The following is a 14,577-nucleotide window of genomic DNA, read 5'->3' as shown; positions in this document are numbered from 1 at the left end:
CCATGGAAACTGATTGATGACCGTCATCAAGTCACATTTTCTCAGCTTCAGAGGAGGCAAAGCAAACCCTTTCAGAAATTTTGCCAAGAAAGAAAGGTGATAGAATTTAGAATTTAAGATTCTTAAATATTTATCTGGTATCTAAGGTTCTTTTAAAAAGGGAAAGGCAGAAAGACAAGTTGCAAATCTCCAAAATAATGGCTAACACTCTAACTTATTGCATGAGAAATGACTTGAAGACACAAAACAACAACACTGATAACGTAAACTACAGCTTATTCACACTGCAGAGATAAGGCATTTAACTGCTGCTGTGTAAACCTCAATCTATTTTGCTTTTTGTACACTGGTACCAGAAATTTTGGGCAACTGTATGGAGAGGCAAAGTATTCAACCATCTGTCAGCCTCATATTGTGAGAAATAACTCCCACGCAAAAATGCCAACAGTGGCAATACATCCAAATGCATTGGTTGCTCCACGGACACATACTCTGGTCCTTAATATCTGGATAAATGAAATGGTAGTAGATTAAAGATCTGGCAGAAAATCAGGAAGCCATTGTTTTGCATCTTAGATCATTGTCTCATGTTTACCCATTATTTCTTGTGTACAAACCACAGTATATAAAAGCAGTATATAAAGACAAATTCAGAGTCTAAATTTCTCCCTGCATAGATCTATTTCCAGCAGCTCTGTATGCTTGAATCAGTCAAGTGTTTACAGGAAAAACAACTCTTTCCAGTAAATACCTTCCGGATGCACAATTATCACCTTCTGTGGCTGCTATTTCTTTAGTATTTGTCATGAAAAAAACTTACTTGAAACATAACTTTAAAATACTCTATAGAAATAATCTTTTTCAGAAAGACCATAAAAAAACCCAAGTTGACGTAGCAGGTATCTAATGTTTCATTTAGACTTAATGTATGCAATAAAAACAGAAAAAACATATAAAATGTATGCAATAAAAACATAAAAAAACATAAAATGTATGCAATAAAAACAGACACATTAAGAAATTTAAGCTATATTAACCAGCCAAAGTAGGGTGGATGTGAAAGAGGTGTCATGCTGTTGTTATGCCAACATTTTTGAAAATTATTTAATTCACACTTCATCAGCCTGATGCTTTGAAATAAAATTCCCATCATCCCTTGTCATTGTCCAGGCTGGCTAGATCCTATAATTGGAGAAATCTGCTTTAGTTAGATTGGCTTCTTCAGAAACTGCAAAAAATGGTGATGAGGTGGAAAGTTGCCCCTTAGTTCTAAAAATCTTTAAACCAGAATCTCCCTAAGTTTATTGAAATCAGCTCTTCTAAAGTCTAAAAAGTGTGTCTGACTATGCCTGGCTTCTCCTTTCCATTGTATAACAAACTCCAGGAGAACATGATCTCTCCCAACTACAGATCCCACTACTTGCACCCCTTTAACCAAGTCATTCTTGTTGGTTAGGATCAGATCTAAAAATAGCTGACCTCTTTGTTGCCTCTTTCACCTTTTGGACAATGAAATTATCTTTGAAGCAAGTGAGGAATTTGCTAAACCTTGAGGTTTTGGATGAATTTGACTTTCAGCAAATATCAGGATATTTGAATGTGAATATTGTGGGAATTACTATTTAGGCTTATTAGATAATTATTCAACCCAACTAAAGCTGCTTCTGTGAATCAGAGCTAAAGGTAATGTAAGGAAGCTTTCTCTCAAAAGGATTTGCAAATTCATAAATAGGCTTTACCTCATGGCAATGCCATGTTTTCCCATCTGTGTCTTCTACTTCCAGGCGAACTTTGCATATCATACCAAATGTCTTATCTAGCTCCAGAGATGTTTGATAAGCCTCATCTCTCTTAAATGATCCTTTGGTAATTAAGACTGAAGCAGATGCACCTTTGTCATCACAAGCTGTTATAGTTAACTTAGGGTTCACATTATTGTTTAAAGTGTTGCTAGTGGAAACAATGATATCCCAGGTTCCTAACAGCAGTAGAAAATAGAAAAAGGATAATCTCAAGTACAAAAATATATAACATAGACATTTGTTTCTAAAGATTGAATGATTAAAGTTCATCAGCATATATATTATGGTCCATTTATGAGAAACCTGGTGTCATCAAAACATATCATACATCTTAAGAAGTCGGAAATAATCTTCATATGCTCAAGGAATACTGAATTCAATCTTTAAAGTTGCATTGGACTTTTTGTTGCAGTGACAGCTTCCATGACACTAAGGGGCTGTATAAATGGCCCGTTCAGGGGTGGCTCTGTACCTCCCCTGGATGCGCTGGGTTGGGGATGAGGCAGCCACACACCACACCCCCAACCTTGTGTAAATAGAAACCGCAAAACACAGCTTCTATTTGCTCCCTTGAAGGGGTGACAGAAGGGCCACGGCGTAGCCTTATGACATCCCTCATGTGCAGCGCTGCTTCAGTGCTGCACACGACAGACATCATTATGGCACATGCTATCTGAACAGGCATGCGGCAAGAAGGCGGACTAGGCTTTCTGAGCGTGTAAACGCTCAGCCCTTATCTACCCTAGTCTGCGTACAGGCTGGCATAAAGTGTTCACCCCCTAAGACAGTAAATTCACTCCTGGATTTAATCAAAAGGTAATATACCTTATTTCCCAAGCAGGCTCAGTGCTTTGTATAGCTCCTTTAAAAACTGGATTAAAACCTGGAGCAACCTCACTGTCCCGTGACATGGGAATCACCAGCTGCCACTGCTTTGCTTTATACGCTGCTGCAAACTAAAATGGCATTGACTTAAAACTGCATCTTTATAGGTTTTTTACTATCTGGTAAAATTCTTAGATGGCTTCAAAACAAGCAAACAGGCAAAGAGAAAACAAAAAACCCAGGCCCATATGTTCCAAGGTTGTAAGGTTGGTGCAATTATAACTAGTTAATTATGAAATTAATTGTTGTGGTATAACCTTCCTTTGGAGGCCTGACTGGTACAACATTGGTATCATTTCAGCATCAAGTCAAAACCTGACTTTATATTAAAACCTTCAGGTCTAATTGAGCCTACCTAGATTGCACATGTCCTATGGCTGGCACAATTTTAAACTGTCTGATTTTTAGCTGAAAAATGATGTAATATATATTTTAAACTTTTAAAATGACTGTTATTTGTTGTTTAAAATTGATTTTATTGTAAGCCATCTTGAGATCTTCAGATGTAGGGGAAACAAAGTAATTGGTACTCATAGTTTAGTATCTTCAATTATTTAGTCAACATTAGCCAAGAAAACATGAATGATTGCAAAATGTTATAGACTAAAGCTATCATCCCTGGGAGTGGTGGGAGTGGGACTAATTTGTATGATGAAACTAGCACTTTCAAAATCTGCTTATGAGGCTGCATACTCCTCCCAAGGCCATTTTTGTAAGAACAGCAAGATCAACAACAATAATTTGGGGAGAAATATGAGAATTACTGCTGAATATGTAACTATGGGGAGGGCAAAAATGAGTGCATCACCCTCCTAAATAAGAAGTCTGTCCCCTCAAATGAAAATTTTCTTCACTCTCCAAATTTCTCCCATTGCAGCAACTTAAAACTCCAGTTAAGCATTTAGAAATAGTTTGGACCTCCACAGAAATGGGGCAAGCAAAGTTACCAAGTGATCATGAAGTATGAAATGTTCTAGATATAAATGTAGCTAGGTTTATGTAGTTTGTTAACATGACAAACCACAGTGGAAGTGAAATGCCTCCTGACATCTGCACGAAACTGAAAAGAAGGAAAGTGGGGTAGATGAGTTCAAGGCTCTCTGCAATTCTTTGTCATGAGTAAAAGCGCCTCCTGTGCAGAGCATTCATTGTGGATATACATCATGTTAATGATGCATGGTAATATTTCATGGTAAACATTCCTGTGGAGAGGCCACCATACTCAAAAGCAATTTATTCCGCTGTTTAACAGGTCAAAAAGTTGAATCTCTTTTGTTGTAATTTGAATCCATGATTTGTAATTTGTAATTTCAACTATGTTTTTGAAATGGGACATTTTTCCATATTAAAGGGCAAGTTATGGCATCATTGGTGTCTTCTTCTTATTATTACTATTATTGCTATTATTATTATTATTATTATTATTACTATTACTATTGCTGATGATGATGATGATTGCCACCCAAAAAAATTTGGGACTCAAGTTGACTTATAAAACAGAGCTTTAAAAAATTACATCATATTAAAATTAAAAATACAGTTAAACCACCAATACAATTAAAAGCAACTAAAATTCAACTATTCCAAAGAAAAACAAAAAATATAAAAAACACAGCATATTAACACCCCCCCCCCCCCCAGTAGTCAGCCTGCATAGGCCTAGGGAAATAAAAAGATCTTCCTTCACCTGCTTATGGAAGGATAGCAAGGAGGGGGGCAGTCTAATCTGTCTTTGTCCATAGTCTGGGAAGGCATTGATTGATTTATTATATTTATACTCTCCCTTTCTTCTTCGATGGGATCCTAGTACCATGCACATTTCAGTTCATCATGATTTCAAATGACATTCCTAAATTTGGATATAGCAGAGGAAATGAAAACAGTGCTGGAGCAGATAAGAAATTTTAGAAATAGCATCAAATGAAAGTGCCTTTGATCTATATTTGCCTGTGCTTTGACAAATCTGCTGTTTTCTTTTCATTTTTTCCTCTGCTGCATCCAGTTCTCAAATCTCATTTTAAAACATTGTTTACACTACTTAATCTCTATGTTTCTGTATGCATGCTAATATTTTTTTCTATAATGTTATTAACAGCATTATCTAGTTCTGAAAAACACCAGGGGTTACAGTTTGCATGAAAGATTTTATACAGGATAAACCTGTATTAACCATGCATCAAAACAAAAGTTGGAAGTGGTCTGATGTTTTTGCTTCTCACCGTGAATTCTTCCTACTGGCTTTTCTTTCCTGACTTTTCCAAGAAGCTGGAGCTCTTTTTTCATCCTTCCATCAGCAACTCCACTGTCTAGCCATTGTTGGCATGAGAATACATACTGGCCATTACATTTCTCTAATTCTTGTATTATGATTTCTTCAAGGTACCAACCAGCTCCGTAACCATATCTGTTGTGTTCCACAAGCACTTTGCTTAATATTCCCAGATCTATTCCTCGGATGCTGAAGGTACTCACCTATTGAGGAAAATAAAAATTGAACTGACATCCACATTATTGTAAACATAATCAGCATTATGCAATTTCTGTCAAATCCAGCAGGATACTTAGTTGAGAAATAAAGGTTTCAGTAACTAAAACTCAGAAAACCTTAATTAAGAATCTACAGAGCCATTCCAGTGATGTTCACTGTCAGAACTGACCAGCAAATGTTAATATTGCCTGATTAAACTATGCACAGTTTCAAAATTTGGGCAGGCTTAATTCTTATTCATTATAATTAATAAACACACTCCTCATCTCTTTCCAATATCACCCCCTTCTTTGTTGTTACATGCAGATTACTTCACAGAAATTACCCTGAAAGGCTTGATTCATGCTGCTTTTCCTTCCAGTATTATTTTAGCACCTGTATCTGAGATTGCCATGATTTATCAGTACCATTTCTATTGTGTAACCTATCACAGGCATATGGCAAACACGTTACTTATGCAACTCCTGACAAAGAAAAAAGATAGATATATAACCAAAACCCAGTGAATACATTGCATATCTGTTTTATTGGATTCTTTTGTCAGCTCCATGTCTCTAGTATTAGTCTTTCACCTGTGTTAGTGTCTTTCAAATTGTGTTGTACAGATTTGTACTTGAAGTTCTTCAACAAACCAATGGATAAAGCATGTCAATTCCACTACCCATTTTGCCTCACATTTATTTATTTATTTACTGTGTTTATCACTTTTCCGTCTGCTAGGGACACCAGGTGATGTACAACAGATGAAAATGTTATGTAAAATATTGAATTGAAATACACATGATCATTATTTACAAAGGGGCAAAAACAATTTTTTGGACAATAATAATCACACACCATTCAAAGCCTTGTAGTAGCCACACCTGGGTTTGACTTGAAAGCCATATGATATAATATTCTTCACTGCACATCAGAAGCTCAGGACCACCCTTGAAAGGGAATATGTCAGCTGAAGTGTCACGCCCAAGAAAGTCTGTCATGCTATCCTCTTTGAGCAGTAGGATACACAACAAGGCCTCTGCTGAGGATATCAGACTACAGGCAGGGTTATATGGACGGATCTAGTCTTTCAGATACCCTGGCTCCAAGTCATTTAGAGCTTTGTGGATAAAAATCAATACCTTGAACTGATCTTGGAAGCAAACTGGAATCCAGTGCAGTCAGTACAAATCTAGCAATATCTCTAAAGTATACAATGAACAAAAATCTGATCAATATATTTTTGCACTAGCTATAGCTTTTGTAAACTTTTCAATTGCAGCCCCATGTATGTACAGCAGAGTGTACCAGTCTAATAGATTATAGGGATTATATAGCCTCAGGGGTCCTGCCTTGATTAAGAGGCAATAAAAATGCCTTCAAATAAATAAAAAAATAAGGAGGTAAGGTGTGAACCACAATGGTCAAATCTGTCTTCCCTGGAAAAGGACATAGCTGCACACTAACCAAAGCTAGTTGAAGACACGTCTGTCCAGAGCAGCCACCTTGACTACTAGAAGCAATGCACGGCCCAAAAGTACTTCCACTTTATAAACCTAGCTTTTCAGAGGAAGTAAAATCCTTTACAGATCAGGTTAGTTCTCCTGTTAATCAACAGAATTTTTATCTTGTCTGGTGTGAGCCTCAACTTTTTACCCTTATACATTCCTTTATATCACCCAGACAACAGTTCAGGACTTCTAAAAGCTCCTTGACATTAGTTGCTAAAGAGATATAGATTTGGATATCACCACCAGCATTTGATGGCACTTGAGCCAAAAACTCTTGATGATCTCCACTGGTGACTTTCTATAGATATTAAAAGACATGAACAACCATACTGAACCCTGTGGAAAACTTCAGTTATTGCTTAGGTGGCTGAAAAATAGTCACTCAGCATCAATCTCTTCTCTGAATATTCAGCAGCAAAAGCCCAGCACCACAGCAAAACGTGTGTCTAAGTTCCATCTCAGCCAGGTAATACAGAAAGGTACCATGATTTATTGTATCAACTCCTTTTGCAATGTCCAGCAGAAGTGGAGTACTTTTCCTGTCCAGTTATCCATGTTTGTTATCCACCAATATATCATACTTGTCTCTACTGTACTTGCCTCTATTCTTGACAATATTCCATAACTAGGTTTGAACCCACCACAGGCTGAGTGTTCTAGGGCATATATTCAGCTCACTTTTGGCCCGTAGTACGATGCAACAGCACATGTCAATAACCCACATGAGCCAAAAACGTTTGCCAGAGCATGCCCTTTGGCATGTAGCACTGATGTAGAAAAGATCCTCTGAATGTTGAAAATCTGAAGAATGCTGGCCTGTACAAATACTGTACCTGTCCAGCTAGAATTCTGTCAATGAAAGTGCAATAGAAAAGTGCAGAATGTTTACCTTTGTTCTTGTTAACTGTCCTTGAGTCAGCCCTGAATTATGGTGGCCTATGGATGAGACAACTCCAAGAACTTCTATCCTCCATGGCCCTGCTTAGGTTTTTGCAGATTCATGCATCTGACCTCCCTAACTCGGGCCAGTTACAAACAGGCGTAAAGTACGTCCTGGGGACATACTAGGGTTAGGCAAAGTGTGTGCCTTACGCATGCACCTAACCTCAATACATCCCCAGGACGAACAAAATGGTGGCACCCGTTCCACACGGGGGCTGCCATTATGACGTCACGAATGCGCCGCCTCCAAATGGGGCGGCGCGGGCCTGATGTCTTTGCCCTGTGTGAGGGCACATAGAGCACCCTTTCTGTGGTGCATGAAGGAGCTCCAAAATGGAGCTCCTTCCGCGGTTTGCGTCACTGGCGCAGCCTTTAGATGTTTTAATGTGTATCCATTGACATCTACATCTTGAAACATTATACTGATAAAGGTCAAGTTGCCTAGGTTAGCTAAGTTACCTGTACCTAGGATGAAACATCAATCAGCATGCTGACTGCAGCCAAGAAATAAGAAGACTAGAAATGGGAGGGCAGCTATAAAAGAACTTGGGTAGATTCCTTAAGAGTGAATACATACAACTGAGTGCTAAGACCAGAATCATCCAAGCCTTAGTATTCCTCATCACCATGTATGGATATGAGAGCTGGACAGTGAAGAACATTGATAGGAAAAGAATCAACTCATTTGATTCATGACCTCCCTGGAAACATTAAAAAGAAGCTTAAAATCTTCCTCTTCTGTCTAGCCTTCCCTGCTGAAAAATCAAGTTGTGCACTCCCAATCCCACTGATTCTCTGCCTTACTCTCTTGAATGATTGTTTTTTTAGATTTTATATAATTTGTATTTTGCATTTTATCTATTTTATGAGATGTTGTAACGGTTTTATTGGTCTGTAAACCGCTTTGATCTAAGGAAAAGCATTACACAAATAAAATTTATTATTATTTATTATTTGAGATGTGATGCTGGGAAGAGTTCTGAGGATAACATGGATGGCCAAAATGACAAACAAATGGATCTGGGAACAGATCAGATCAAGCCAGAACAGAAGCCAAAATGATAAAAATGAGGCTGTTGTACTTTGGTCACATCATGAGAAGGCATGACTCACTCAAAAAAAATATATTAATACTTGGAAATTTCCTGCCTACCTCTACTGAGAGCAGTGCAGCAGGGGAATGTACAAGGAATAGTCCAGAGTCCAGTCCAAAGTCCCACAATACCAGTCAGTCAGTCACAGAAAAGGGCAGAGACAAGAACATAGTCACAATGCAAGTCTAGGAGTCAGATAACCAGTCATGAATCAAGAGCAAGGAACAACAAGGCTGCAGGACTGGTTGTCAGCTGCAAAAAAACCCCTCTACAGCTGGAGGTCTTTTAAAAGGCCTCTGCTTCTCTCAGCTGAAACCTATTAGCTCCCTCTTGGCTTCTAGCCTGGAAGAACACCTCAAAAGACTCCTTGACTCATCTTTGCTTTGTACAAAAAGCACCAGCTATAATGCCACACTTGTTGAGAAGTACCACAGAAAAAATAAAAATAAAATAAACCATGAAGAAAATAATTCAAAATGCCTTTTTAAAAAAATCATATGGTTACACCCATTCTACACACACCCAGTACAAGAATGATCTGCAACATTATAATGAAAGGAAGCAGAAAACATGTGGTTTATACTAAGAATTTGTGATATTTTTACGTTCACTTATTTATTAGCTTACAAAACAGTTACCATGGTAAAACAGAGCTGTTATAAAAGGCCCCAAATAGACAATAGTCAAGAAGAATGTGTTGAAAATAACTTTTTGAACACTGTACCAACATTGTACCATTTTTCAAGTTATTTGAAACTGAATATTGTGTTGTAGTGCCACACTATACATAATCTTCCAAAGAATAGCTCATCTGGCAATATTCCTCTTTCTTTCACTTGAGGCCAGTCATTAATCCCATTCTATACCAGAGTACATCATAATCCTTGAAAAACAGTGGTCTAAATCACTCCATTGTTCTCAATCAATTCTCCTCATGATGCATTAAATTACACTGGCTCTACTGGAGGCCAAAGGATATTTTTGTCCCATGTCATTTTCCCATTCGTGTCGAGACACATACTCTTCTCTGTAAATATAACTCATAAAAAACAGTTACATTTAAACTGGGTTGCCTGGCTTAGATTTAGCTAAGAAAATCATGATTTCTTAGTCATCTAACTCATTAAATCAACGAGACTATTTAGCTAGAAACATAATTACTTAAGCAATATAAACCAACTTCGTTCACTGAGATGTAACTGAATTGCTTCATCTTTTTTGATCATATGGAAGCATACAGATAGAAGGAGTAAATTTAGTTTAAACAATTTATTAACTCTCAACCACAGGAAAAGAGTTTTTGAAGGCATCTTGTGAGCCATATCGTCCAACCACTGAATTAGCAGGATTCTCTATCTAAACAGACATTCATAAAGTCTCTTCTCAGGCCAGAAGGAGGAAATCCAGCCCTGTATAGACTAGCACTTTGTGCCAGCCTGGGGATGAAATCAGGGCATCATGTCCAGATGACGCATGCTGCTCCAGATGGCATGCAGTGTCAAGACACCCCACCGGCACTGTGTCCAAATGATGCAGCACTGAAGAAGTGCCATACAGCCATGGCTGTGGCACCCTTTGGAGGGTGCAAAAAGGAGCTGCTTTTTGCAGCTCCTTTTTTGCACCCTCCAGAGGCTGGATAAGGGCCATGGCATGAGGTTGCCATGGCCCCAATCCAGCTGAAGAAGGGGCGGTTTGTACAGCCTCTTCCACAACTTTATTGGCCATTTTCCCACTAATGATGACCAAAAAAAAAAAAAAAAACCATCACGCCAGGGAAAAGTTGTTAAGTTTTACTCTGAAAAAAATAACTGAAAAGCAAAGGATAAAGCAAGAAAAAAATAAGTATATTTTATGGTTGCTTTGAATGGGGCGAGGGACAGATAATTAAAGTCAGGCTTATAGACTGTTCAAGAACAATTAAACTAGGGCCATGAAACTGATTTGGTAGAATTCCAATAAGAGAGCAAATCAGGTTGATTTGGAGCATACCAGCTCTGGAACATAATAGATTGGTCCAATTTGGTTGCAGTTTTTCTAATCAATCCAGGGATCTGGAAATCAAAAGTAAGTGGCACAAAATTACACAATATTCCTGCATCATGAGCATATAAGAAATAAGCAAGTTAGTATGATGCTAAGTGGGGAAGAGGGCTTTGTTCATTGACAGTTTTAATGTGCAGTCTGGTGCATGAATCTCACCAGCATTCTTCAATCACAATACTTATTTGGAGGGGCTGTATCGGGTTATGGAAGTTAGGTAATCAGTTTCCTCCAGCATTTCATCATTTTGTGTTACTACCAGAGTAACATAGCTACGGTCAGGGATGGACAGTTGGTCTCAATGAGCATTTCTTCTATTTCATTTTGCATTCTTGAACATCCTGGCTTAATTTTTTTTCACTTGTTAGTCTGTTTAATGGCTGTACATGTTTGGTGGTGAAACCACAGGCCCCAGTCATCCCTATTTGTTCTGGCTGTTGTTGCTTTGATGTTAAATGGAACGTTGTTATTAACTGCCTTAGATTTGGCCCCAGTTTGTAGAAAACTTGTATGAGAAATTTTCAAGACTTGTGGATGAGACATTTCCTGTCTTCCACTGCCCTGCTTAGGTCTTGCAGATTCAGGCCCATCACTTCCCTAATTGAGTGTAGCCATCCAGTCCAATGCCCAGACATGCTGGACTCTCAACCAAAGCATACCTGACAGATGGCCATCCAGCCTCTGTTTAAAGACTTCCAAAGAGGGAGACTTCACCACACTCTGAGGAAGTGTTTTCCACTGTTGAACAGCTCTTACTATCAGGACGTTCCTCCTAGTGTTGAGGTTGAATCTCTTTTCCTGCAGCTTGCATCCATTGTTTTGGATCCTGTTCTCTGGAGCAGCAGAAAACAAGCTTGTTCCCTCCTCAATATGACATCCCTTCAAATATTTAAGCGGGTCTATCATATCACCTCTTAACCTTCTCACCTCCAGGCTAAACATCCCCAGCTCCTTAAACAGTTCCTCATAGGGCATGGTTTCCAACCTTTCACCATTTTAGTCACCCTCCTTTGGATATGCTTCAGTTTTTCAACATCCTTTTTGAATTATGGTGCCCAGAACTGGACACAGTATTCCAGGTGGGGCCTGACAAAAGCAGAATAGAGTGGCACTGTTACTTCCCTTGATCTAGACACTGTACTTCTATTGATGCAGCCTAAAATTTGCATTGGCCTTTTTTGCTGCCACATTGCTTTGTTGACTCATGTTCAACTTGTGGTCTACTTGGACTCTTAGATCCCTTTCACATGTCGTCTCCCTAAGCCAGGCGTTCCCCATCCTATATCTATGTATTTCGTTTTTCTGCCCTAAGTGCAGTGCCTTACATTTTTTTTGTGTTGAATATCATTTTGTTAGCTTTGGCCCAGCTTTCCAGTTCATTCAGGTCATTTTGAATTTTGATTCTGTCCTCTGGGGTGTTACCTATTCATCCTAATTTGGTGTCATCTGCAAATTTGATAAGTATGCCCCTATTTTTGTCATCCAAGTCATTGATAAGGATGTTGAATAGCACTGAGCCCAGGACAGAACTCTGTGGGACCCCACTGGTCACTTCTCTCCAGGATGAAAAGGAGCACTTGTTGATTACCCTTTGGGTTCGGCCAATCAACCAATTATAAATCCATGTAACAGTTGCCTTGTCTAGCCCACATTTTACAAGCTTGTTTCCAAGAATGTCATGGACAACCTTGTCAAAGGCTTTACTGAAATCAAGATATGCTATATCTACAGCATTCCCTTCATCTACCAAGATGGTAATTTTATCAAAAAAGAGAGAGAGAGAGAGAGAGAGAGAGAGAGAGAGAGAGAGAGAGAGAGAGAGAGAGAGATTGATTAGATTTGTCTGGCATGACTTGTTCCACTGAAACCCATGTTGACTTTTTGTGATAATGGCAATGCCTTCTAGATGTTCACAGACTCACTGTTTAATGATCTGCTCTGGAATTTTTCCTGGTATTGATGTCAAACTAACTGGACGATAATTGTTCGGATCTCCTTTTTTCCCCCTTTTTGAAGATGGGGACAACGTTTGCCCTCCTCCAGTCTGCTGGGACTTCTCCTGTTCTCCAGGAGTTGTAAAGGTTATTGCCAATGGCTCTGACATTACATTGGCCAGTTCTTCTAATACTCTTGGATGCAGTTCATCAGGTCCTGGGGATTTATATTCATTTATATTAACCAGGTATTCCTGTACTATCTCTTTACTTTTTCTGTGCTGAATTTCCTCTGTTCTGTCCTCTGCTCCATTATCCTCAGGTTGAGTACCCTTTGTCTTTTCTGAGAAGGCTGAAGTGAAGAAGGTGTTGAGTAATTCTGCCTTTTCTCTGTCCCCTGTTAGCATTTTGTCATCTTCTCCACACAGTGGCCCTACCATTTCCTTCTTCTTCCTTTTGCTGCGGACATACACAAAAAAGCCTATTAGTGTGGACTGATGCAATTCGGTTGGAATATAATCTGTTCCTGATGATTTATTTTTTCCCATTTCTCTAATTGCAGCTTCAATCTCTGTTTTTAGAATTTGGGGTTCGTCTTCATATGACTCTCCAATACATATGTCCTTCATTTTATTATATCTTTTATATAGCTCTTCTGTGTACTGCATCCAGTGTCTTTTTATTCCTTCCTGCTCTTGAGTTATGTTGTTTTTAATGTCATAGAGTGTCTCGGGCGGGTTATAGACTGCCCATTTGGGGCGGTCTGGACCCGCCCCTTTCCCCAGAGTATTGGGGCTTCAGCGGCTACACCGGCAGCTGCTGAGGCCCCGATCCGCTGCTTTTCAGGCTGCAGGGAAGCAGCAAAACGCCACTTCCCCGCAGCCTGGAATGGGGTGTCCTTGGGGCTTCAAGCCCCAAGGACACCCCACGGCGGTGGGGAGGGGGAGAAAGGGGCCGCTTGGCCCCTTTCTCCCTTGCTTCGCTGGGCGCAGCCATCTAAAGGCTGCGCCCAGCGAAGCGAAGTGGCGGCGCGGACCAGGAAGGAGCTCCAAAACGGAGCTCCTTCCTGGTCCGCGGAAAGGGCGCCCTAGGTGCCCTGCCGCGGATTGAGGACGTCACGTCCGTGCCGGCCCGTCTAGAGGCGGTGCGGCCGTGACGTCCTCACGGCGGCGGCCGTATGGAAGGGCCGCCGCCGTTTAGTGCGTGACGAGCACGCACTAGGGTTAGGGCGGTGGAAGCACCGCCCTTTTGTAACCCTAGTGCGTGCTCGTCACGCACTAAAGTGCCGGTGTGTAACCGGCCTCAGTCATTGATTTGAATTTCCTTTTAATTTCCCAGATCTTTTGGAATAAGTCTCTTGTTCTCTCCTTTTTGTTGTTGTTCTTTACCTCTCTGTATTAATTGTTGTAGTATTTGTCTTTATCTATTCTCACCATTCATTGAACTGTAGTATTCATGGTTCTGAGTTTGTTCCTGTCTCTCTTTTGTTTTGGTTCTCTTCTTTCTTTTACTGCTTGAAGCATTTTATCTGACATCCATGGTTTCTTCTATTTCTTTTTGACTACTGTAAGTGCCTGTCTGCATTCTTCTTTTATTATGCCTGACCATAGCTCTTCTGGTTTCGACTCTATTGTGCTTAGTAGTTCAAATCTGTTCCTTATATTGACAATAAATTCTGTAGAAATATTGTTTAGATCAAATTTTGGTATGATGACTGATTTTGTTCTTTTCTTAAGTTTTACTCTTATTTTTGAAATAAGTAATTCATTGAATTTGAAATAATTTGAAATAAGTAATTTGTAATAATTTTCAAATAAATACTAAATAATATTATAAATAAATAATTTAAAATAAGTAAATTGAAGTAAGTAATTTGAAATAAGTATTTCCACTATTGTTACT

General features: G+C 39.2%; 1 protein-coding gene across 1 annotated transcript in view; it reads right to left on the bottom strand.

The window, feature by feature from the left end:
- The window catches only part of LOC149317321 (lipoxygenase homology domain-containing protein 1-like), a 235,837-nt gene that overhangs the window by 29,837 nt on the left and 191,423 nt on the right, over positions 1-14,577 (bottom strand). The window contains exons 44-45 of the mRNA XM_089517319.1: positions 4,907-5,159; positions 1,740-1,978 (exon numbers count right to left, since the gene is read on the bottom strand). Of these exons, the coding sequence (XP_089373445.1) occupies positions 1,740-1,978; positions 4,907-5,159 (492 nt within the window). The remainder of the gene's footprint in view (positions 1-1,739; positions 1,979-4,906; positions 5,160-14,577) is intronic.

Source organism: Sceloporus occidentalis, unplaced genomic scaffold (genome assembly GCF_023333645.1).
Source record: "Sceloporus occidentalis isolate IW3139 unplaced genomic scaffold, rSceOcc1.0.p SCAF_3, whole genome shotgun sequence".
In the NCBI taxonomy this organism is placed as follows: domain Eukaryota; kingdom Metazoa; phylum Chordata; class Lepidosauria; order Squamata; family Phrynosomatidae; genus Sceloporus; species Sceloporus occidentalis.
The sequence above is the reverse complement of the archived record's forward strand: the minus strand, read 5'-3'. Positions and strand labels throughout refer to the sequence as shown.